This window comes from Symphalangus syndactylus, chromosome 8 (genome assembly GCF_028878055.3).
Source record: "Symphalangus syndactylus isolate Jambi chromosome 8, NHGRI_mSymSyn1-v2.1_pri, whole genome shotgun sequence".
Classification (NCBI taxonomy): Eukaryota; Metazoa; Chordata; class Mammalia; order Primates; family Hylobatidae; genus Symphalangus; species Symphalangus syndactylus.
In genome coordinates this window covers 78,931,166-78,956,420 of record NC_072430.2, presented here as the reverse complement: position 1 = coordinate 78,956,420, position 25,255 = coordinate 78,931,166, and the positions used below count along the sequence as shown (strand labels likewise).

The 25,255-nt window shown below is 36.7% G+C and overlaps 1 protein-coding gene across 5 annotated transcripts in view; it reads left to right on the top strand.

Annotated features, from left to right (window-relative positions):
• The window catches only part of CHN1 (chimerin 1), a 210,557-nt gene that overhangs the window by 48,509 nt on the left and 136,793 nt on the right, over positions 1-25,255 (top strand). For all 5 annotated transcript variants that reach the window (XM_055289797.2, XM_055289798.2, XM_063645607.1 and 2 more), the window contains 2 exons: positions 6,048-6,086; positions 13,311-13,366. In XM_055289797.2, the coding sequence (XP_055145772.1) occupies positions 6,048-6,086; positions 13,311-13,366 (95 nt within the window). The remainder of the gene's footprint in view (positions 1-6,047; positions 6,087-13,310; positions 13,367-25,255) is intronic.

The following is a 25,255-nucleotide window of genomic DNA, read 5'->3' as shown; positions in this document are numbered from 1 at the left end:
TTAGATAGTCTCTGCCTCCAAGTTTGAGTCCCAGGAGGCTTTCCCAGTCCCAGAGTCATCCCATCTGCCTCCAAATGCCAGAAAGAGAACTGACTACACTATTGCTCTTCCTTCCCATCATCATTTTTTGTCAGCATTTAAGACCAGCCCTGCACTGTTTGGCAATAGTTGCTTGAACTGCCACTAGGATCCCGTTTCTGGTCAGACCATGGCCCAGGTCACAGCAGTCACCCCAGTTGAAGATCAAGGTTGCAGTTTTTTAAAAGTTCATATTCTTTTACTCAAGGATTTAGTGTACCAGGGAGGCTGAGGTCAGAGACACTTCCAGCATCCACCTTAGGTTGTGCCAGAATCTGTCCTCCCTGATAAATGCAGAAGCTTTTTGTGTGACCTTAGATTACCAGTTTCAGTTATTCCTTCTTCAAGGCCATTTTGTTTCAGGAATGTCTGTGCCTCTTCTTGCCAGTGGGACTTGGCTTGAGCTATGAGTGTCTTCTGTGACAGAACTCTTTAATTTTGAATCTCAGGAATTAAAGATTGGGGTAATGTTTCTTCCTTTCCAGGAAGATTTAGGGTCCTGGAAAATTGGTCTTCCTGCCTTTAGCAACTAATTCTGCATATCAAGAGATTCAGGCACTTTTTCCTAAGCCATTCAACTTTCCCCTCCCAGTGTCCCCTCCTCCCCTGAGTCCTAAGGACAGTGGCATCTACCCACTGGTCAACTAAAGGAACATTCAAGCCGCTTTTCTCTCAGCGAAAGGATCCACACCAGTGATCTAAGGTCTCTACCCATAAACATAAGAAAGGCCAAAATAATTTTTAAATGTTCTCCTTCAAAGAACATTTCATCTAATCTCTGCCTTAATAGATACCTGTTACACAGTTAAGCTTGTGGTATATATAGCTAATTGCTCTCCAGAGAGGTTATGCCAGTTGACACTTCTACCAGCAAAACATAGATTGCTAGGAAAATATATTTAAAACCTAAACAGTGCTCTTAAATGTCATTAATTAGAATTGTTTTAATATTAAAAGAATATTAAAAGAAATTCAAACTTTTCCCCTAATATTTCTTGTTTTTTTGCCAAATACTAAATTTGTTTGGCCATGATTGTGATCTGTAGCATCTTGAATAATGTCTTTTATAACAGAGCAGGTGTACATGGAAGACCAAAATAGTAGGAAGGGAATACATGGCTGAAATCGTTAACAGCGGCTTGAGGCTAATATGGTAATATTGTGTTTTCAGAATCACTTTTGGTGAAGGCAAGAGAGGGTACTTATTTACTGAAGGTCTTCTAAGTACAAGGTGCTTTATAGATGATACCTAACTTAATTCTCAACAGCAAACCTATGTTGTTACTATTTCCATTTTAGATGATATTGTTACTCCATTTTATAAATAAATAGATTGATTAAGATGCAGAGAGGTAGTAAATTTTCTAAAGTCACAGAGCAAGTAAAGGTTGATGTTCCCTAAGAAAGCGCCACCTAGCACCAAGTACACAGTTCTCAGAGTAAGGACTTTGAGAATTAGCCTTTCTCTCTCACCTTCTCCAAAGTCAGAGTGATCTCCGGGAGGCCCTCATGGCTCATAGGTGTAGCTTTGCACAGGGTCTGTGAGGCGTTAGGGCCAACTACAAAATCTCCAAGACTTCCTAACTTTTGACACCAACTGCAAATTGAGTGGGGGAGTTCCCCAATCACCTTCACGGACTAAAATTCACTAGAAGGACTCAGCAGAACTCACTAAACATTACTTACAGTCATGGTTATTGCCAGGAAAGGATACATATTAAAATCAGCCAGGGGAAGACACGCACAGGACAGGGTCCAGGAGAAATGCAAAACGCACAGCTTCCATTGTCCTCTCTCCTTGGAGTCAGGACACACGCCCACCCTCCCTCCCTCCCTTCCTTCTCTCCTCCTGTCCTTCCTTCCTTACTTCCTCCCTTCCTTCCCTTTCCTTCCTTCCTTGGTGCCCAGGCTGATCTTGAACTCCTGGGCTCAAGCAGTCCTCCTGCCTCAGCCTCCAGAGTAGCTGGGATTACAGTTATGTCATCCCTGGCTTCTTCTTGCATTTATGTGTGATGATCCGTGTGGGATATTTCCAACCAGAGAAGCTCTCCCGGCCTCGGTGTTCAGAGCTTTCATTGGGGCTTTATTGCATAAGCATCGTTGATTGACTGTCCATGTGGTTCCTTAACTGATACCAGTGACCCAAAGCCCCAAGTTACTCTCTGGCTGGCCCCAGGCAAACAAAAATGATCTTTGAAGGCAAGGTCTAGACCTCTTCTGAGACAAGATTAAATTATTTACTACATAGGGTCCCAGTCTCATTGAGGGCTCCCTCCCTTCCTAGCCCCTCACAGTGGATCAGGAGGTACCTGGTCACCACCTCTTATGGTTTGGAGCCCCACAAGGAAGTGGAGACACACATAGAATATGGGTGTCCTGTTATAAACTGGAAACTCACTATACGTCATACTCCTTAGGATTGAATTATAATAACAGCAAAATATCAAGGAAATAATAACACGACTTGAATGCTTACAGGCAAATTTTTTCTAGTATTAAAAATACAATTGAGTTAATTATGGTTTACTTATTAAGACAAACTTCAATATAATTAACCCCCAACACACACACACACACACACACACACACACACACACCCTCTAGCAGAGGAAAGATGTATGTATCTATCACTGCATTAAGGTTGTGTTTCATTCTAACTTTTATCGTCACTGGGTAAGTTCACCTGAGCAAGCTGTTTTCCTAAATAATTGCTTATTATTTATTTATTATTCATGGATTCCATACTTGCAAATTTGCCCCCTTTCTAACATTTATTTGTAACCCTAAAATAAATCATTGTGGCGTTTTTGTGGTCACTTGCAAATAATCACAGTTAAGTAAAAAATTTGAGTCATATGACCTGCCTGTTCCCGGCTGTGGCCAAGCAAGGCAGTGCTCCGCCTTGTTTCAGCTCTCACACTGTAAACAAGTCCTCTTTTCATGGTCTTTTCAGGGCCACACTTTTTTACCTTTTTGTGGGGTTTTATTGTTGTTGTTGTTGTTAGTGATTTTGCCATTTAAAATGGTCCCCAAGCCTCGTGCTGAAGTGCTGTCTAGACGGTGTTCCTAAGAGCAAGAAGGCTGTGATACATCTTTTGGAGAGTATGCATGTGTTAGATAAGCTTCATACAGGCATGAGTTACAGTGTTGTTGCTGTGAGTTCAGTGTTAATGAATCAACGGTATATACTAAATACGGTGTCTTTAAAGACATACACATATAACATAAGGTTATGTATTTAATGGTTGATGAAAATGTTGTGACCAGAGGCACACAGGAACCTAACCCTGTGTTGCCCCCAGGAGCAGTGGTTCAGTATTTGCTGCTAAATTCAGTGTTTGAGGTAACATCATAGCATATAACTACTGTGAATAATGAGAAATGACTTTATTTGCTGCATTATTTCATTCATTATTCATTTATTCATGTAATCTGTTATTCATTCTTTTTTTTTTTTTTTTTGAGATAGAGTCTTGCTGTGTCACCCAGGCTAGAGAGCAGTGGTGTGATCTCAGCTCACTGCAGCCTCTGCCCACTGGGTTCAAGCAGTTCTCCCTGCCTCAGCCTCCTGAGTAGCTGGGGTACAGGTACCTGCCACCACGCCCAACTAATGTTTGTATTTTTAGTAGAGATGGGGTTTCATCATGTTGGCCAAGGCTGGTCTCGAGCTCCTCACCTCAGGTGACCCGCCTATCTTGGCCTCCCAAAGTTCTGGGATTTATTTAATTAAGTTCCATCTATTTATCTTTGCTTTTGTTGCGTTTGCTTTTGGGTTCTTGGTCATGAAGTCTTTGCCTAAGCCAGTATCTAGAAGGGGTTTTCCAATCTTATCTTCCAGAATTGTTATGATTTCAGGTCTTAGATTTAAGTCTTTGATCCATCTCGAGTTGATTTTTGTATAGGGTGAGAAATGAGGATCCACTTTTGTTCTTCTACATGTGGCTTGCCAATTATCCCAGCACCATTTGTTGAATAAGGTATCTTTTCCCCACTTAATGTTTTTGTTTGCTTTGTTGAAGGTCAGTTGGCTGTAAGTATTTGGCTTTATTTCTGGATTCTCTATTCTGTTTCACTGGTCCATATCCTTATTTTGATACCAGTACTATGCTGTTTTGGTAACTATGGCCTTATAGTATAGTTTGAAGATGGATAATGTAATGCCTCCAGATTTGTTCTTTTTGCGTAGTCTTGCTGTGGCTGTGCAGGCTCTCTTTTGGTTCCATATGAATTTTAGGATTGTGTTTTCTAGTTCTGTGAAGAATGATGGTGGTATTTTGATGGGAGTTGCATTGGATTTGCAGATTACTTTTGGTAGTATGCTCATTTTCACAATATTGATGCTACCCATCCATGAGCATGGGATGTGTTTCCATTTGTTTGTTTCATCTGTGATTTCTTTCAGTAGTGTTTTGAAGTTTTCCTTGCAGAGGTTTTTCACCTCCTTGGTTATGTGTATTCCTAAGTTTTTTTGGTTTTTGGTTTTGTTTTTTCTTTGTATTTTGCAGCTTTTGTATAAGAGATTGAGTTCTTGATTCTCAGCTTGGCCACAGTTGGTGTATAGCAGAGCTACTGATTTGTGTACATTAACTTTGGACACTTTGCTGAATTCATTTAACAGTTCTAGGAGCTTTTTGGATGAGTGTTTAGGGTTTTCTAGGTGTGCAGTCATGTCATCAGCAACCAGCGAACCAATTTGGATGCCCATTATTTCTTTATCTTGAAGCAGACATATTTGAACACTCCTATGGGGTGCCAAGCAATTTCCACATGATTTAAAATTTCCATGTTATGTTCTTATGCCCACTATTAGTAGTCTTGCTGTAACCCTTTTTCTCAGAGTGTTTGTGTGGTTTATGATAACACATTATAAATGAAGTGTGATATTGCAGTTTAAAGGTTGCAGATTGGAGGCTGAATGTCTTATGTCTATGACCTTTTTACCTGAGTTACTTGTTTAGTCTTCTCAATAAACTTTCCAGGGATTTTTTTGCTTCCTTGGAGATCAAAATTTTAGGATCAGATTGCCTAATGGGTTCATGTTGGTTTCCAGCAGAGCCAGGTGATGTGGCTGGCCATACCTTTCTATACCAAAAAATGTTTCTGCAGTCTTGGCTATATAGTCTTGCAGGCAGAGCTCTTGGCTGGCAAAAATTAGTCCCCAGCTATGCTTTACTGATGAGAAGCCACACAGTGTAGCCAGAAGCCACACAGTGTAGCCAGAAGCTACACTGGCCGCTTCTCCTTTCTCTGATTACTCCACGTCCCTCATGTGTTTGTATTTCCATCTCTTTCCACTTCCTATTTATACTGTCTCCTACATCTGCACTCAGGCAACATGAGGGGAAATAGACTTGAAGTGCAGATGTTCACCTCATGTTCGTTGTGGTTCCCTAGATACACTCTCTTCCATTGAAGTGTTTCTCATTTCCTGATTTTGATTGTCCAGGATGCGTGAGGACTGAGATCTGAACCTTGCTATTCCTTCTCTCTTCATGTTAGTAAAACCATGTACATTGGAATCCCCTAAATGTAATGGGGGAAAATAATAGAAATACTTAACTTTTGGGGTGATTAAAATGATTAATTTGGTGAATTTGACTGAAAAAGAAAAAATTCAATAATTTTAGGGATCTTTCAGTGAAATAATCATTAAGCCCAAAGAACAAAAGCCTTTATTGACTATTACTTCAGTGATAGTAAGAAATGAATACCAGCAGTAAAAGTTAACCTTGATGTTTTTTTGTAATAAGCAATTGAATAAATACAGTAACTTTATTTAAACATCTTTGTAAAATTACTCCAACTAAGGACCAAGACTAAAAAAAAAACCCTTGAATGCCCCTTAGTGCCTAGCACAATACCTAGAACAAATAGATTTCAACAAATATATGTTAAATGAGTTAATGATTAAAATGTCTCATTTAAAATTTAAATATTCAGTAATGTTAATTTGATGTTTTTTCTTTCAGATACAGATGAATACAGACCTCCTGTTTGGAAATCTTACTGTAAGTCTACAAATAATTGTGTGGGTTATAGTGCTTTATAAGTAATATAAAAATATGGGATTATTAGATAGAAATACTCATTCCATTTTGTACCCATGGTTGAAAAATTAATTTAAACAAGGTTTGGGAGTAGCATAGAAATAATTGTGGTTAAGTAAGTGTTTACACAAAGTCTGTACAGTTTATGGTTTTCTGTCTGGAATACATTTCATCCCTCTGAGCTTGCAGGAATTCCATGTAGTGAAACTTGAGACCACTTGTTAAGAGTGGCTAATAAAGCTAATGCAGGGAGACACCGAGAATTCAAACAGTCTAATTATTTTCAGGTCCTGATTCTTTATGTGAAGAAAGGAATATTTAAATGACAATAATTCAGGAGGCTATGTTGATAGAAAGAATAAGTGAAAAGAGGGAAAAAAAGGTGATCTAACTTTTAAATAATTACTTTCCCAAAACATAAGGGAGATACTTGATTCCATGCTGCTCTTTAAACTGCGTTGGGATAAATATTTCTTTTTAAACGTCTAGGGTTTTAGTTCTTTATTTTCCTTTCCTTATTTTCTAGAGAATATTATTTCACCAAGTAAAGGATATTTCAGATTTTAAAAGTTGAAATAGGGCTAATATAATCAAAATGGTTTTTTAAAATTTATGAATGCATTATTATGGAAAAGCAGTATAAGTTCTTGTTTGTTGTTTCTGTAGTTGAATAAGCAGCCTAAGAAACCTGTACTTTAATTATAGATTAACATCTTTGTAAATGTTGAGGTTTATTATAAATCTGATGATTGTAGGTTGCTGAAATTTGCCGACTGAAGGAACAGCAATTCAGATTCTCATTGGTCTTATGTTCTCAGAACAGATAATTTTTTTTTAATAGGTTGCCACTTTGGGCTAATTATAAGTAAAATATGAACAGTATCTAAAAATATTGCCATAGATGCTTCCCCTCAACGCTGCTGGTGCCTTTTTCTTTTTTCCCTTGGGAGTATAGTTATACGAATGTGTAAAAATGACTAATGTTCTTTACCTCTTAAAGATTTTGTTTCATAATCTCATTGGCTGGAAGCCTATTTAAAATTCTTCTCTGGCCGGGCGCTGTGGCTCATGCCTGTAATCCCAGCACTTTGGGAGGCCGAGGCAGGTGGATTGCCTGAGGTCAGGAGTTTGAGACCAGCCTAGCCAACATGGTGAAACCCATCTGTACTGAAAATACAAAAATTATCTGGGCGTGATGCCACACACCTGTAGTCCCAGCTACTTGGGAGGCTGAGGCAGGAGAATCGCTTGAACTAGGGAGGCAGAGGTTGCAGTGAGCCAAGATCGCGCTACTGCACTCCAGCCTGGGCAACAGAGCGAGACTCCATCTCAAAAATAAATAAATAAATAAATAAATAATAAAAAACTTCTCTGCATTTTCTGGTTTTCAGTTTATCTTTATTCCCTGACTCTGACTTGCACCCTGCACATTTTTAATGTGAGAACATTTATGAAGCCTCAGACTATTATTGAGTTTGTTGTGATCTTTTCCTCCATGAAAAGTATCAATTAGTAAATGTAGTATATGCAATTGGTATTTTTTGTAGCTTCACATATCTCGCATGTCTTGCAGTAGCTATCATTTGTTTTAAAATAAGGCATTTATGTAATCCCAACACTTTGGGAGACTGAGGCGGGTGGATCACCTGAGGTCAGGAGTTCGTGACCAGCCTAACATGGTGAAACCCGTCTCTACTAAATACCAAAAAATTAGCTGGGCGTAGTGGTGCATGCCTGTAATCCCAGCTACTTGGGAGGCTGAGACAGGAGAATCGCTTGTACCTGAGAGGTGGAGACTGTAGTGAGCCGAGATCGCACCATTGCACTCCAGCCTGGGCAACAACAGCAAAGAGCAAAACTATGTCTCAAAAAAAAAAAAAAAAAGACATTTAAAAAAAAAAGAGATAGGCTATTGCTTTGTCACCCAGGCTGGTGTGCAGTGGCGCAATCTTGGCACGCAACAGCCTTGACCCCCTGGGCTCAAGTGATCCTCCCTCTTCAACCTCCTGAGTAGCTGTGACCACAGGTTGATTTTTAAAAATTTTATTTTGTAGACTACGAGGTCTCACTGTGTTGCCCAGGAAGGTCTCCAACTCCTGACCTCAAGTGACCCTGCCTCCTTGGCCTCCCAAGTGTTGGGATTATAGGTGTGAGCCACTGTGCCCAGCTGAATCTTTCTTTAATAAGACTACAATTCTGTTATGGAGTTTTGTCATTTCTCTTAATGACTTCAATGTCTGAACTACCCATAATCATTTTAATAGTAGAAATGTATAGGAAATTATTAAAATAGATATTTTATCTTTTGACTTTTTCATTTGTCACATGAAAAAAACTTCTGATTCAAGGAAATTTTATAATTAAACTATGTTAAAAGCAAGTGGAAAAATCCTTTTTAGAAATTTTCTTATAAGATTATGATATTAATCTTCCAAGATTTGAGTATGTGCAAATTTTGACAAATGAGGAATAAAAATTGCAGACAGGCTTGGTGACTCAGGCCTGTAATCCTAGTAGTCTGGGGAGACTGAGGTGGGAGGATCACTTGAGCCCAGGAGTTTGAGGCCAGGCTGGCCAATTTAGGGGGATCCCATCTCTACCAAAAAATAAAAAATAAAAACATTAGCTGGGCATGGTGTTGCACTCCTGTGGTCCCAGCTACTTGGGAGGTGGAGGTGGGAGGAACTGCTTCTGGGATGGAGGTGGGAGGATTACTTGGGTCCAAGGGGTATGGAGGCTGCAGTGAGTTGTGATCAGTACTCTGAACTCCAGACCCTGTCTCATTCATTTATTCATTCATATTAAATAAATAAATGCATTCTAATGATGACTTTTTATGATCATATAGATGGTTAATGTGTTTGTCAAATTCTGATCTTAGAAAAAAATGTGATTAAGTTGAACTTTTTGTTTATATTATCTTTTACCACTCAGACAGTTTTACAGTTTTTACAACCAGCTCTAAATAATCTTCAGTAAGATGTTTATTAATTGTACCTTAAGGACTTCATTTCTTAGGAATCTTTACATTTTAGTAGGAAAAATTTTAAAGACTGACAGACCTGTTATACCCTGACTTCATCAGTAGAGACTGGAATTTTAAATAACTGAGATAGTAGGCATTGTTCAGTATCCTTAATATTTGAGCCATGACAGTCTTAGGCCAGATATATATATAGTTTAGAATTGATAATTGACAATATTTTCTACTAATAATCTTTGGGACCGACAAACTATAATGCTTCAGCATCTCTGTGATGTGACTTAAATTTAGTTATTAAAAAATTCTTAAAATGGTAATAAAATAGAAATGGGCTGAAATTTTAAAAATAATTAGGTATGTCAATTCATGTAAGGTGGCACACCCATTGAAAGCTATTCAAGAAGTTCTAATTGTTCACTTCTGTAATAGATCTATAAAAGTAAACACGATGATTTAATTTAATGTCAAAAGTTGCTACATGTTAGTGTGTTTTGTTTTTCTATTTTTGGCATGGTGGAATCTGAACAGCATTTCACAATTTGATTGTAGAAGAAACTTATTTTACCCATGCCTATCTTGTACTTCCTACTGTTAGTTCCATTGATCTTGTAAAAATGTAACTCTGAAGTCTTACAAATATAAACCAATAGGGAAGTAAAATTAGCAAGAAGTCTAAGTTGCGGACTCCTTTTAAACAAATACCATTTTGTCGCTTTTCAATACTTCTTGTGTGAATTAAACCAGGAACCTTACATGTAATAAATGAGGCAAGCAAGCCAGATTAGGACTGTGAGCAAGTAGACCGTGGAGACCTTGTCTATAGTGAGTAGCTCAAAATTAGCTCCTTTTATTGTCATGTTAGACTCTGGGTTCAATATTGCCAGATCTGAGTTTTCAAGAGAGGCTGGAATTCTCTTTTGCTTTTGTTGTCCTTAAGTTTCATAATTTTTTAATGTTAAAAACCTACTCAAATGTAAAAGATAGCAAACAAAACACATGTGGACCAATTTTGACTTCAAGATACCAATTTGTGATCTTTGGACTTGATGAACAATTTATTGTCTGTAGGGATTGAGAATTTCATTAATAAGTATATACGCATTGACACTTTTAAGGTGATTGAAAATATTAAGTACTTTAATCATATATTCCCTCATCTTGAATTTAGCTATTAATTTTTGGTGAATCATTTAATGATTGTGCTTATTTAAATTCAGCTGAGTTCCAATTCTGATTACCAAAAATTCCAAACTGAGAGAGAAGGGCCTGAATTAGACCTCCTTACTTTGTATAATTTTTTAATGATCTTTTTGATAGGTGTTTTTTGAATCCAAATTTGTTATATTTGTTATAAAATATCCAAGACTTGACCAGGCACAGTGGCTCACACCTGTAATCCCAGCATTTTAAGAAGCCAAGGTGGGAGGATCACTTGAGCTCAGGAGTTTGAGACCAGCCTGGGCAAGATGGTGAAACCCGGTCTCTATAAAAAATAAAAAAATTAGCTGGACGTGGTGGTGTGTGCCTGTAGTCCCAGCTACTTGGGTTCTGAGGTATGAGGATTGCTTGAACTCGGGAGGTTGAGGCTGCAGTGAGTCGTGTTTGTGCCACTGCACTCCAGCCTGGGTTACCAAGTGAGACACTGTCTCAAAAAAAAAAAAAAAGAATTAAAAAAAAAGAGTCTTAAAGATAGAGTAACCATTAGTAACCACTGGTAGCCAATCAGGAGGCATTTGTCTAAAAGTTCCTCTTAATGAAACAGAGCTTTATCCTTTGAGACAATTAGAAGGATTTGAAAGAAATTGAAAAGTAAATAACCTTATGTGACTTAATGTTAAGAAAATACTATAGCCTTTGAAACTCTGATGAAAGCAAATTTGAAACTCAGATCAATTCTCATATGACAATATTGTCTCCCTTTTTTTCATAGTGGCTCATCTTAATGTATGCTTACTGAACAGGCAAATGCTTACTGCTGATAACCAGATACTACAGTATTTGTGCTTTGAGTCAAAATCGACATTTTACTTTCTGTATTAACTTTTAATGTTCTTCTTGACTATCATTCAGTTCTCCGAATTGGGTTTTCATAGATGGCAGCACTTTCCAGAGCATTTTCTTGACAAAGGAAAAAACCAATGTTTTGAGAATTACTGATCAAAGTAGAAACGTGAACTGAATTTTCACCTTATAGTTACCAATATGGAGGAATGGACTTGAAGAATCTTTTTTTTTTTTTTTACATTTTTTAGAGACAGGGTCTTGCTATGTTGCCAGGCTGGTCTCTTGAGCTCAAACGATCCTCCCACCTTGGCCTCCCAAAGTGCTGGGATTACAAGTGTGAGCCACTGTGCCTGGCCCTTTAAGAATCCTTCTTTCTTACAAATCATGTTTTGGCCACTTTTAAGGAGGATGGAGATTTACACATATCATGGGGTGATACACATGTACTTTTCATTATCAGGGCCAGACAAATTTGACTTTAGTGCTTTTTCTTCCCTTTTCTACCTCAGAATTAACTCCCTTTGTGCCATCTCTGTAACAATATATAAAACTATATTCACAGGAATATTTCTTATTAACTCTCACAATGAAATATGGGTATCTAAAACTATTTTAACATATTACCTCTCTTAGGGATTTTTGCCATCAGGAGAAAAAGGTAAAGGAATACACTTCTACCAGTAGAATTTAAACATTCCTGATGAAGTGGCTTTGTGTTTGGTTTTTAAACAATAAAGCTGTATTTTCTCAGTTCCTTTTAAATTATAGCATTGCCCTGATATTATGTTTTAGTGATGAACTCAAGATGCATCCTAGTAATCAAGTATTATTATAAAGAATTTTATGTATTAATATCAATCACCTATGCATAATAATAAGTAAACTTTATTGAGCATTTACTGTGTGCTAGGGACTATTTTACATCTTTCACATAAATTATTTATATCCTTAAGTAATCTGTGAAGTAGAAGCTATTATTAATCCCATTTTGCAAATAAGGAAAATGAAGGCATAGAATGCAGTGCTAGTGACAGAGTCCCAGTGTTGAGACTCTAGATGGTTTGGTTCAAGAGTTCAAATTCTTAACCACATTGCTGTATCCCCTTTGCATAGAAGTATGCACAGTTATGTGTATCTGTGTGTGTTCACTGTGTGTGTGTGTAGAGAGAGATAGTATATATATACACACACATTTATATATATATATACACACACACACAGGCTAATTATGTATGTGTGTATAGTCTGATTGTATTTATTCTATATATGTTCCTATGATGTATATGAATGAATGTGGTCAGAAGTAGAATCTGTGTAATTATATCCATTTGAAATCTGAGTCATCCGTTATCTGACAGTCCCAGATTACTGGGTAGTTTGATGTTATGTTGACAAAATATCTTAAGTATTTAGACTATTAAATTATATGTGATTATATATGTAGAAATAGAAAAAAAATCTCTAAGAGATAAACTTAGACATGTATAGCCACACATCCTATTCATTCTTTTTTCATTTTAAATAAAAAAGCCTGAAGTGAGGCTAGAAGGAAGTCATGGTATCAGTATAATTTTCACTGATGCATTTTCAGATGCCCTAAAAATGATTCCCTCTTTTGGCAAGTTATTTGAATATCTGAATTCTTTCTTTTGCTATATTTGCCCTAGTTGAATAAGCAGTGGTAACTTTGGCTCAGACCTTTTGTTTTTAGGGGAAGAGGAAAATTATCTTTGAAGATAGATGTTTGCAATATAAATAGGGGAGAAAAACAGTGTATTCGTTACATTTAGCCTATAAATCTTGATTTTAGTTTCAAGCCTGACACTTAATAACATGCTTTAAATATATGTATATATAACCATTATTGGTTTATATCAAAGACATCCTTTAATATCCCCACAAAGAATTGGGGAAAATAAATGACCAGATTACAGGGAACAGAGCCAAATATCCAGCACTGACTTGTTATAAGGTAAAAAGACACTTGTTTGGATTATGATTTTTCTGTTTGTATTGCTCCTGGGCTTTCACTAAATGTAGTTTTGCTTACTTTCTTTGTTTTGTTCATAACACAATTTAGTAAATAAGGTTATACCAGTTTTCTTGTGAACATAAAAAACAGCCAGGTTTTTATTTCTAATATATTGATAAGTTTTATGTAAGGGACATTGACACTTTTTGTTTCTACCTTCTCACAGTATATCAGCTACAACAGGAAGCCCCTCATCCTCGAAGAATTACCTGTACTTGCGAGGTGGGTGTAATGAAACTGCTACCAAAAAATGTCTCTCAACCATCTGTTTCCCAAACTTTCACCATCTTCAGTGGCTTGTTTGTTTGTGAGATTAACCACTTAACACTAATCGATATCATAAAATTATAACTTGAATACATTTTCCTTAATATCCTTCTCATTTGATTTAACTTCCACTTTTTAGTGGACTGTTTGGAACACAGTATAGAATATGACCATATAGTTTTAAGGGTTGTTCGTATTCTTTTCAGTTAATTCATACATTGTTTTTTCATTGTCTAATATTCTTTTTTTAGAACAAAGTTTGGAGCCATCATTGTAGGATTGTTGAATTCTTTTTTACATTGAAATAAGTATTTAACTTATGATTTTAAAAATGAACAAAAGATGTGGATAGTTCACCAAAAAAAGAAATGATGTATGACAATATATGTAAAGATGTTCAGATTTCGTTGATAATAAGAAAAATGCCAATTAAAATACGGAGAGATCGTTTTTACTTTGCAGATTGGCAAAAGTTAAAAGCTCAGAATATACTTACTTGGCAAGCCTGTGAGAAAACAGGCACTTACATTGCAGATTGGAATGTGACATGCTATAACTTTATGAGAATTTTGTAGTATCTACCAAATTATACCTTCAACTGCCTTTGACTTACCAGTGCAAATTCTAGGAATTTATCCTGATGAACCACCTGTACAAATATAGAATAACATATGCTCAAAGCTTTTCATTGTAGGATTGTTAGTAATAGCAGAAAAAAACCTAAATGTCTGTCCAGAGGAGACTGATTGAATAGAATAGAATACTAAAATAAGGAAGATTTCTATGTACTGATATGGAAAGATTTCCAGATATAAAATGTATATAGATATAGTAAGTATGGTCCCTTTTTCATATGAAAGAATAGAAAATAAAAAATATATAGTCTGGTCAGGCAAAGCAGCTCATGCCAGTAATCTCAACACTTAGCAAGGCACAGGTGAGAAGACAGCTTGATCCAGGAGTTCAAGACCAGCCTGGGCAACATAGACCTTGTTCTCCACAAAAAGGAAAAGTATATTTGTAGATATAGTTTATTTTTGCAAAAGAGAAGCACAGAAAGGATTAAACCAGAGACTGGTAAAATAATTATGATAAGGAGTGGATGAAGAGCAATGTAAGAGCACTGCGGAGGAAATAGGGATGGGAGTGAGATTTTTCTGAGTCTGATTTTTAGTCTGAGTTGTGACTTTTGAACTATGTAAATGGTCACGTATTGAAACAAAAAAAAGAAAAGTGATTTTTAAAAAGCAAACCCGGCCGGGCGTGATGGCTTATGCCTGTAATCCAAGCACTTTGGGAGGCTGAGGTGGGCAGATCACGAGGTCAAGAGTTCGAGACCAGCCTGGCCAACATGGTGAAACCCAGTCTCTACTAAAAATACAAAAATTAGCTGGTTGTGGTGGCGGGCGCCTGTAATCCTGGCTACTCAGGAGGCTGAGGCAGGAGAATTGCGTGAATCCGGGAGGCAGAGGTTGCAGTGAGCTGAGATGGCACCACTGCACTCCAGCGTGGGCAACAGAGCAAGACTCCATCTCAAAACAAAAACAAAAACACATACACACATACACACACACACGTAAGCAAACCCTAAAATTGAATACAAATAAGAACAAATTAACTTTAAAAATTCACAGCATAATCACCAAAAAGATAACTTAAATAGCTTTTATTTATTTATTTATTTATTTAACTTTTTGGTTTTTTTTTTTTAGACAGAGTCTTGCTCTGTCACCCAAGCTACAGTCCAGTGGTGTGATCTGGCTCACTGCAGCCTCAACCTCCTGAGCTCAAGTGATACTCCTACCTCTGCCTCCCAAGTAGCTGGGACTACAGGCATGTGCCACCATGTCTGGCTCATTTTTGTATTTTTTTGTAGAGGTGGGGTTTTGCCATGTTGCCCAAGCTGATCTCAAATGCCTAAGCTCAAGGGATCCACCCACCATGGCCTCCTAAAGTGTTGGGATTACAGGTGTGAGCCAGGGCACCTGGCCTTTTAAGTTGCTTTTTAAAAAATATTTTAAATTGACACATAATAATTGTACATATTTGTGTAGTACAGAGTGATATTTTGATACATGTATACACTGTAATGATTAACGAGGGTAATTAGCATATCCATTACCTCAAATCTTTGTGTTGAGACATTCACAATTCTCTCTTCTGGCTAATTGAAAATATAAAATAAATTATTTGTAACTGTTATCCAGGATAATTTTATATCTATTAACCAACCTTTCCCTATCCTTTTCTTTTCTCTACCCTTCCCAGCCTCTAGATGCCACTGTCTTGCTCATCTTCTGTGAGATCAATTTATTTAGCTTCCACATATGAATGAGAATGTGCAGTATTCATCTTTCTGTGCCTTTCTTATTTCATTTAACATAATGTCTTCCAGGTTCATCCATGTTGCTGCAAATGACAGGATTTCATTCTTTTTAATGGCTGAATTGTATTCCATTGTGTAAACAAACCACATTTTCTTTATCCATTTGTCTGTTGATGGACACTTAGGTTGATTCCATATTTTGGCTATTGTGAAAAATGCTGTAATAAACATGAGAACACAGACACCTCTTTGACATACTGATTTCCTTTTCTTTGGATATAACCCCAGTAATGAGATTGGTGGATTATACAGTAGTTCTATTTTTAGTTTTTTAGTGGAACCTCCGTACCATTTTCCATAATGGCTGTATTAATTTGCATTCCCACCATCAGTGTATGAATTCCCTTTTCTCTGCGTCTCTGCCAGCATTTGTTTTGTCTTTTTGATAGTAGCTATACTAACTGGGGTGACATACTAACTGTGGTTTCGATTTGCATTTCCCTGATGTTTAGTGATACTGCGCATTTTTCCATATACTTCTTGGCTTAAGTAACTTTTAAACATATTATTCTGACTGTACAAACTCAGAGAGAAATATTCTAAGGACAAAAATTGCAAAAGGCAGAGGTGAGAAGACAGCTTGAGCCCAGGGGTTCAAGACCTGCCTGGCAACATGGTGAGATCCTGTTCTCCACAAAAAAGAAAAAAAAATAGTTTATTTTTGCCAAAGAGAGGCACAGAAGGATTAAACCAGAGACCAGTAAAACAATTATCATAAGGAGTAGATGATCAAATGTTCAACATGTGAACATTTACATAGTTCAAAAGTCACAGCTATATAAAAACAGACTTAGAGAAGTCTTAACTACATGTGTAGTCATCTTGAAATTATTTTGTTTGTAATATAGGATAGAGCAAAGAAATAATTTTATTGGATTGGGGGAACCAGGGTTCTTAGGAGATATTAATTAATTCGGAGAATGGGACACAATTAGAAAGTATACTGTGGTATTAGTTTTGAATTGGTGGCATTAATATTAACTCACAGATTTAAAAAAACTTTTTTTCTATCTCAGTCCAAGGAAAGGACCTAGAAACCCCAGTAAGAATGAGTATATCCAGGGATTTTGGGTTCCAAATACAGTTTCCTACCAAACGGAGACAATGTTCCTTAGAGAAGTTCCTGATTTCTTAATGTGGGGCAAAGAGGTCCTGGAACATATTGTGTCGGAAAGCAAGAATGTGCTCAAAAACTGATGGAGACATGTCAAAAAGGCACAGCAGCCTATTTGAAAGGTTCCTACCATCAAAACTTGGAACAATTTGAACATCTAAAAGAATAATGGTAGGTGTGGATTATAACACATTATGTGAGAGAGAAATTGTAAGTCCATAATTATACTTTAAAATTTAAAAAAACTCACTTTGTTACGAAGAGAAAAAATTGGGAAATATACAGTTGTTCTTTGCAGAAGAAATGACACTTAAAATGTAGAAAAAATATAAAATTACAAAATCACTAATTTGCACTAACGATTGACTCCAGGCAAGGATCATCAATCATTGGATGTTAAAACCATTGGGTGAAAGGCTGTAGGTGAACAGGATATTTACATGGTCTCAAGGTATGACACCACCAATTATTTGTTAATTGCAAAGAGAAAAATATGCCTTTAAAGTGGAGAGATCTGGTGGTCAAATTTAGCATTACCTGTAATGGGACAAACGGACATGTGTCTCCTGAAGTGATACAGTGAAACACACAGTATCACCTGTATAATATTTTTGCCAAAACTGTTTAACTTAAATCTAAAGTATGAATCAGACAAATTCAGAATGTGTACATTCCATAAGACATCTTCCCTGGGTTTACAAATAATGTCATCATCATAAAAAAAAAAAAAACAGTGGTGGGATGATATAAAATTAAAGGAGACTAAAGAGACATGGCGATCAGATTCAAGGACGTTGATCGGGTCCTCAACTTATACATATATTTTAAAGCTATAAATTTTGAGTACAGTTGATAAATTTGAGTGTGGACTGTATTAGGTAATGTGGAATCATAATAACTTTCCTAGATGATACATTATTGAAAAATAATTACTTCTCGGTTGGGCGTGGTGGCTCACGCCTATGATCTCGGCACTTTGGGAGGCTGAGGTGGGTGGATCACGAGATCAGATCAAGACTAGCCTGGCCAATATGGTGAAACCCCGTCTCTACTAAAAACACAAAAAATTAGCCGGCCATTGTGGCATGCGCCTGTAGTCCCAGCTACTCAGGAGGCTGAGGCAGGAAAATTGCTTAAACCCGGGAGGCGGAGGTTGCAGTGTGCCAAGATCACACCACTGCACTCCAGCTTGGGCAACAGAGGAAGACTCTGTCTAAAAATAAATAAATAAATAAATAAAATAAAAGTAATAAAATAATTATTTCTCTATTGATAAAAATGTTAAAATGGATTTTGTCATTGTGACTTCTGGTTTAAAACACAATATAGCTTTGAAAGTATATAATTAGTTACAAAGAGAACCACTTTACAGAATTAGGCAGGAGTTTCATGGGATTGTCTTTTGAATGTCCAGGTGCAGTTTAGATATATGTAGATTTCCAGTCTGTGTATATGTAAGCATAGAATAAGTATGAGGTACTTGATTATTGCCTTTCATTGCTGCTCACTGTGATCAAGGATGATTAAATAATTTGCATGTAATGGGACTTTTAAAAATGCTATTTAATAAAATGTTTCATTTTGTTTCATGTTCTGTTCACACATACTTTTTAAGTATGTGAGAAACTGAAAGTGAGAAATTGGCAGTACTTTGGAAAGTCCTGAAGTATTTATTAGTAAGACTATTATCTTTATTGAAAAATAGCTATATTATTCCTTTCTTAAAATAATTTGAGACCACACAAATGAAGATGTAATAAAAAGAATAAAGAAAAGTTGAGGGAATAAAAACAGCAAAATGCCAGTAGATTGCAGTGCTGATTGAGGTTCAGTGTAATTGTGTGAAAAGTGTTTCACAGTTATAAAGTATATAAAACTCTGAAGGCCAGTATGATCCAGTTTTTTCCTGAATTAAATTGTTTAAAAAAATTCATTTGGCGTGACATTAAGGTACGATAAATCAATGGAACTCACTTTTGAAGGGCTAAGCTGATGTGATCACAGTAGCTAGCTTTCTGGTGATTCACCTTGATGCAAAGACACAAGATAGAATAAGATACTGGATGAATAGATGGATATTAGATTCTCTGAAAATAATTTCTTTTTATTTACCTTTGCTCTGTGATTGATTGAATGCTGCCATCCCCTGAGGAACTAGACCATTTATTTGTATTCTCTCCTTTGGTTAAAAGCAGGCATGAAAGCATTGAAAAACCAGAGAAGCAAATTGTATAATTGACATTTTCCTACTTAAATTGAGCAATTTATTCATCATTTCCACTTTGCAATATAAAAAATATTTATTGTATTAACTTTTCACAATATTTTGTGAAATATTTATGTTTCACAAAAATATAAATTTTTTGTAAATATTTTATGTTTGTTTATATTTAAAAATATTTATACTTTTTTCTCCAAAAAAATAGCAGTCATGTTCTAATGACTAAATTGGTGGGCAAAATGTTCAGAATGAAAGGATTTACTATGACTGGCTCTCCTTGTACAATGAAACTATCCTTACATATTATTCACAGCTTATAGTCTGTTACTTATTAACAGCTTATAGTCAGTTCCTTAAGTTTGACTGTTTAATAAGGATTAAATATGTGTGCATACAATAAATGTCTTTACTTTGGAAATTAGTGGTGATAATTTGTTTCTATATTTGACCGTTCTCTAGGTTGTTCAATGTTTTTCTGTTTTTCCCAGGTGATAACTAAATGACAGTTACTAAATAGGCATAAGTGGTCTTCCTTTAAAGAAATGAAATTCATATATAATATTATTATAATGATTAGATTTACAAATAGAGACATGGAAAGTATTTATAAGCCACTAATGCTAATGGTTTGCTTATTCTATTAAGTTAAATATCTGTATAACAATTAAGTAACTTGAATATCCATTAGAAATGAAACTAAAGGATTAAGTAGTGGGATGGAGCTGATCTAAAAATACTTTTTGAAGGAAGAAGGTTTCAGAGTTAGGCTTGATGAAATGATTAGTGATTGGTTTGGAAGAACTAAAGATTATTGAGAATGATGAGCTGTTAAGGATAAAGATGTACTAAAGTACCATTTGATGTTCACCCTTAAGTATTTAACTGTGAGCCAGGTATGGTGGTGTGGTGGTGTGCACCTATAATTCCAGCTACTTGGGAGGTTGAGGCGGGAGGATCACTTGAGCCTAGGATTTCTTGAGCCTGTCTCTTAAAAAATTTTTTTTTTAACTGAGGAATTAGATTTGGGCTACTGTGTTAGTCCATTTTGTGCTGTTATAAAGGAATACCTGAGGCTGGGCAATGTATTTTAAAAAGAGGTTTATTTTTGGCCCATTGTTCTGCAGAATGTACAAGAAGAAGTATAGTGCCAGCATCTCCTTCTACTGAGGCTTCAGGAAGCTCACAGTCATGATGGAAGGCAGAGGGGGAGCTGGCATATCACATGGTAACTGAGGGAGCAAGAAATATTAATAGGACGAGATGCCAGGCTTTTTAGCAATCAGATTTCATGGTAACTAAGAGAGTAAGAACTCACTCATTACTGTGGGGAGGGCACCAAGATATTCATGAAGGATCCGCTCCTGTGACCGAAACACCTCCCACCAGGCTCTGTCCCCAACATTGGGGATCACATTTCAACATGAGATTTAGAGGGAACAAACACCCAAACCACATCAGACACTGTATGTTGGTTCTCCACTGAAATGTTGAGAGAAAAAGAGAAAAGTTAATACAATTGATAAGTTGATAGTTTTTTAAAAGTAATAATTATTAATTATTTATGGGTGCTAATTGTAATTTTTTAAATGGATCCAGTGACTTTGTCTTTCAGAATTATGCTTACTTAACAATGATAGGAAAGGGAGCACTGGCCCTATTTGTTTGCATGTGCACATTTCCATTCCAGTTTCTTCTAATGATAGTATTGTATCACAGCTTACAAATTCAGTAACTACGCCAGGCTCAAAGGAAACATACATTTAGTGACTAGCCATGTGTGTGTGACCTTTCTTTTGTGGTCTACCCCTTGTTTTGGTGATAAATTCTGTGTTCTGCTCTTAGGTGAATTTCTGTTAGCATTTTGAAACCAAATGTGTAGCACCTTATTTCAAAACCTGAATTATCAACTATTAAAACAATCATAAACTATTAGTGGCAGAACTCTAAAATGCAAAATATCTAGCAATAATAAATAATTTGACAGAAAATCAAATTATAACTAATGCTTTTTTCCTAATTCCAGAAAATCTTGCCAGTTGTTATTGTGGACACTAAAATATAAATGATTTTTTTATTAAAGGTTATTGTTGAGATCAATTTTGAAATTCAGATGTAAATAATCCTTCTTAAAGGAGGAAGATGACCAGGACACAACTAATTATTTTAGGCAGGCTTTAAAAACCAAGCACATACTTAAAAGCTTGAAAATTATTCTTAATAATGTTGCTACATGATACAGTTGTATCTTATGGGAGAGTTAATTCTGAAGTTAGCACATAAAGTGAAAGTCTTATATAGTCAGAATTACCCCTGGAAATTCCTTATCACCCATAAAGTAATGGTACATATTTTTGTGTGTACAACTCTGTCATTTATAGGTATATATAAATATATGATTTATTCAGTGAAATACAGTATATAATAAATATAAAATATATACTATCATTTTCAATTGTGTAAAAATGGTTTTGTTTGTTATTTCATGTTAAGCACTTGGTTGAATTCAAGTAAATGTGTATCTATATATGTGTGTGTGTACATGTATGTATATAGAGTGACTGACTAGACACAAGTATAAATTATATAGGTATAAGCTATATCTATTTATTACATAGGTATAAAATCTATCTATCTAATTCAGATAGAGACATGAGAGAAGCTCCATATCTTTTGTTCACTGATATTAATACAGTGTATTTGGCATCGGACCATTATTAAACATGGACCCTCAAAGTGGACGCACTTTTTCCCCTGCTATCCGCACAGTGGGAAATGTAGTGATGATTTTTTTTAAACACATGAAACCAAATTTCTATTCCCTGTGGCACATTTTTCAAGTTAGTATTGCAGGGAGTTGGATAGCATTTTTGAGTACAGGTGTACATTATAGTAACAATGAGGTTGTCTTTCTCTAGGCTAAATGGGTAAAGTAGGCTGAGGCTGGACAAAATGTACTGAAACACAAGTCAGTGCTATTAGTGTAATGAGAAATGTAGATAAAATTACACAATTTACACTGTATTCAAATTCTAACTACAATACCAATTAGAGGAATACTGAGTATGTATTTTGGTAGCACATGTTTTATTTTTATTTACTATTAATATTTTTTTTAGAGACAGAATCTTGCTCTGTTGCCTGGGCTGGAGTGCAGTGGCCCAATTTTAGCTCACTGCAGCCTTGCATTGCCAGGCTCGAGTGATCCTTCTACCTCAGCCTCCTGAGTAGCTGGGACTGCACGTGTGCACCACCATGGCTGGCTTTTTTGTTTTGTTTTGTTTTGTTTTGTTATAGAGACAAGGTCTTACTATGTTCCTCAGGCTTGTCTTGAACTCCTGGGCTCAAGCAATCCTCCTGCCTCAGCCTCCCAAAGTGCTGGGATTACAGGCATGAGCCACCGTGCCAGGCCAACACATGTTTTAAAAATGTTTTTCTTCAGACCTACTTATGGAAGTAGGAAATTGACTGTAATCATTTTACTCACCTGTCTCCCCCAAGCAGATTATGTTCAGCACCTAGGTATGCTGACTGGTGTGTAGTATAGGTTGTTAAATACTGGTAGAATGGAATGAATGAATGAGTATCTTTGCCTAATTTATTTTTCAATACAATGTTCTTACAATATGGCTTACAAAATGTGTGCATTAATACCTATATCTGTTAGAGATGCTGTGGTTCTTTCTGTCACACGTATATATTTGTTCATTCAATCAGCATTCTTGGAGGGGCTACCATCTGCCAGGCCCTCAGGTTTCAAGTCAAATAAAGCAAGATCCCTCTCCTGAAGGAGCTTCCAGTCTAGGTGGGGAATGGAGCAGTAGCTCAACCTTGACATAGCGCAGAAGCACAGAGTTGGTAGTATTTACCTTGATACACATGTATGCAGCTCCTCTGGCCAAGGGCAGAGTACTTGTGGGAGAGTGGTAAAAGATAAGTCTGGAATGCTAACCAGGCATTAGTAATAAAGGGTTCTATGTCCTAAGCTTAGAGTTTAGACTACAGAAGTGAAAATATGTTAAGCAGGAGAAAAACATGATTGGTTAGGCTTAAAAAGAACATCTGGCTGCAGGGAAGAGGATGGATATTTTAGAGACAAAAAGACTGGTTTAGGAGGCTATTACAATAGTCCTTGTGATAAGTGAAAAGAACCTGCAAGACACTGGTTCTGAGAATAGTCAAGAGGGATTAGGAAAGGGGAATATTTAAAGCAGTAGAATTCTCAGGACTTGGTGACAAGATGGTCATGGGTTGCATGAGAGGGAGTCTAGTAGATTTTCAGGAACTAGTCAACTCTCCTAATCTTCTCTCACATCATACTTGCTTGGCAAAACTGCAACCCTATTGCTATCTCTGCCTATTTTGCACATTCTGCCAAGTAACAGTATGGCTGGAGGAAAATGAAATATTTCGGAATTTCTGAACTTCAAGTTGGTACTTAATGCTCCCTGTACTGCCTTTATTCATGTCATGCCTTTTCTCTCTTCTCAAACCTCTAATACAGGGGTCCCCAGCCCCTGTGCCACAGACTGGTACTGTCTTGTGGCTTGTTAGGAACTGGGCCACACAGCAGGAGGTGAGCAGCAGGCAAGTGAGCAAGTGAAGCTTCATCTGTGTTTATAGCTACTCCCCATCGCTCACATTACTGCCTGAGCTCTGCCTCCTGTCAGATCAGTAGTGGCATTAGATTCTCATAGGAGTGTGACCCCTATTGTGAACTGCCCATGCAAGGGATCTAGGTTGTGCACTTCTTATGAAAATCTAATGCCTGATGATCTGTCACTGTCTCCCATTACCCCCAGATGAGACTGTCTAGTTGCAAGAAAACAAGCTCAGGGCTCCCACTGATTCTATATTATGGTGAGCTGTATAATTATTTCATTATATATTACAATGTAATAATAATAGAAATAAAGTACACACTAAATGTAATGTGCATGAATCATTCCAAAACCATCCCCTCACCTCTGACCCCGGTCTGTAGAAAAATTGAAAAATTGTCTCCCACGAAACTGGTCCCTGGTGCCAAAAAGGTTGGGGACCACTGCTCTGATACCTTACTCCCTCTCCTAATTTTCAGCTCATAATTTTGTATCCTACTTTATTCCTGCTTAAAGCCATCAGAAGGGAATTTCCACAAACTTCCACCGTCACATCCACCCAACCATCAGCATTTGTGTCTGTATGTTCTGCGTTCTTGCTTATCCTCATAGATGATAGCTAGCTCTTCACTACACTAAACCTCATTTCCTCTCATCTGCTTAAGGACATAATCCTAGCAATTCTCTCCTTTCCTCTACCATCAACAGCTTTTCCCTTTCTGCAAGATCATTTTCATCAGCCCACAAATATCCTATTATTTCTCTTATCTTAAAAAGTTTCTTTTGACTCTGCTTTCTCCATTTGCCTCACTCAATTTCTTTGCTTTCTTTTGTAGAAAATATTTCAAAGTGTTGTCTGTACTTGCTGTCTGCACTCAGAACTTTACCCACTGCCACTCCAAGCAGAACTGCTTTGGCAAGGTCAGCACTGACCTTCCCCATACATGCAAATCTAGTAGTTGGTTTTTCTCTCATCGTCCCATTAGGAGCATCTAATACAAGTGATGACTTTCTCCTCCTTGATACATGTTTCTCACTTCATTTCCAGGATACTACATTCTTTTGTTTTTTCTCTTGCCCCCACAGTCTATTTCTGTGGTGCTACTTCAACCTGATCTCTTGATTTTGGGGTGCCCCCAAATCCTCTCCTCTTTTCTTATCTACCTATATTTACTTTATTATGATCTTACCAGTTTCAGGTTTTAATGTAACTTACATTTCTTTATATGTCCAGTCCTTTCTCCCAAACTCCTATATACATATATATATATACACACACATATATATATCCAGTTTCCTACTCTACATCCCCTCTCGTATGTCTAATAGACATCTCAAACAGAAATAGCCTGTTCAAAACAGAACTGAGCTTCACCTTCCTGCCCAATCTTCTATTACCACAGCCTTCCAGATCTCAATTGTTGGCAGTTACTTAATTCCAGTTGCCCAGATCAAAATCAGGAAGTCATATTGGGTCTATCTTCAGAATATGTCCAGAATCCTAACTGTATTAGTCTGTTCTCAC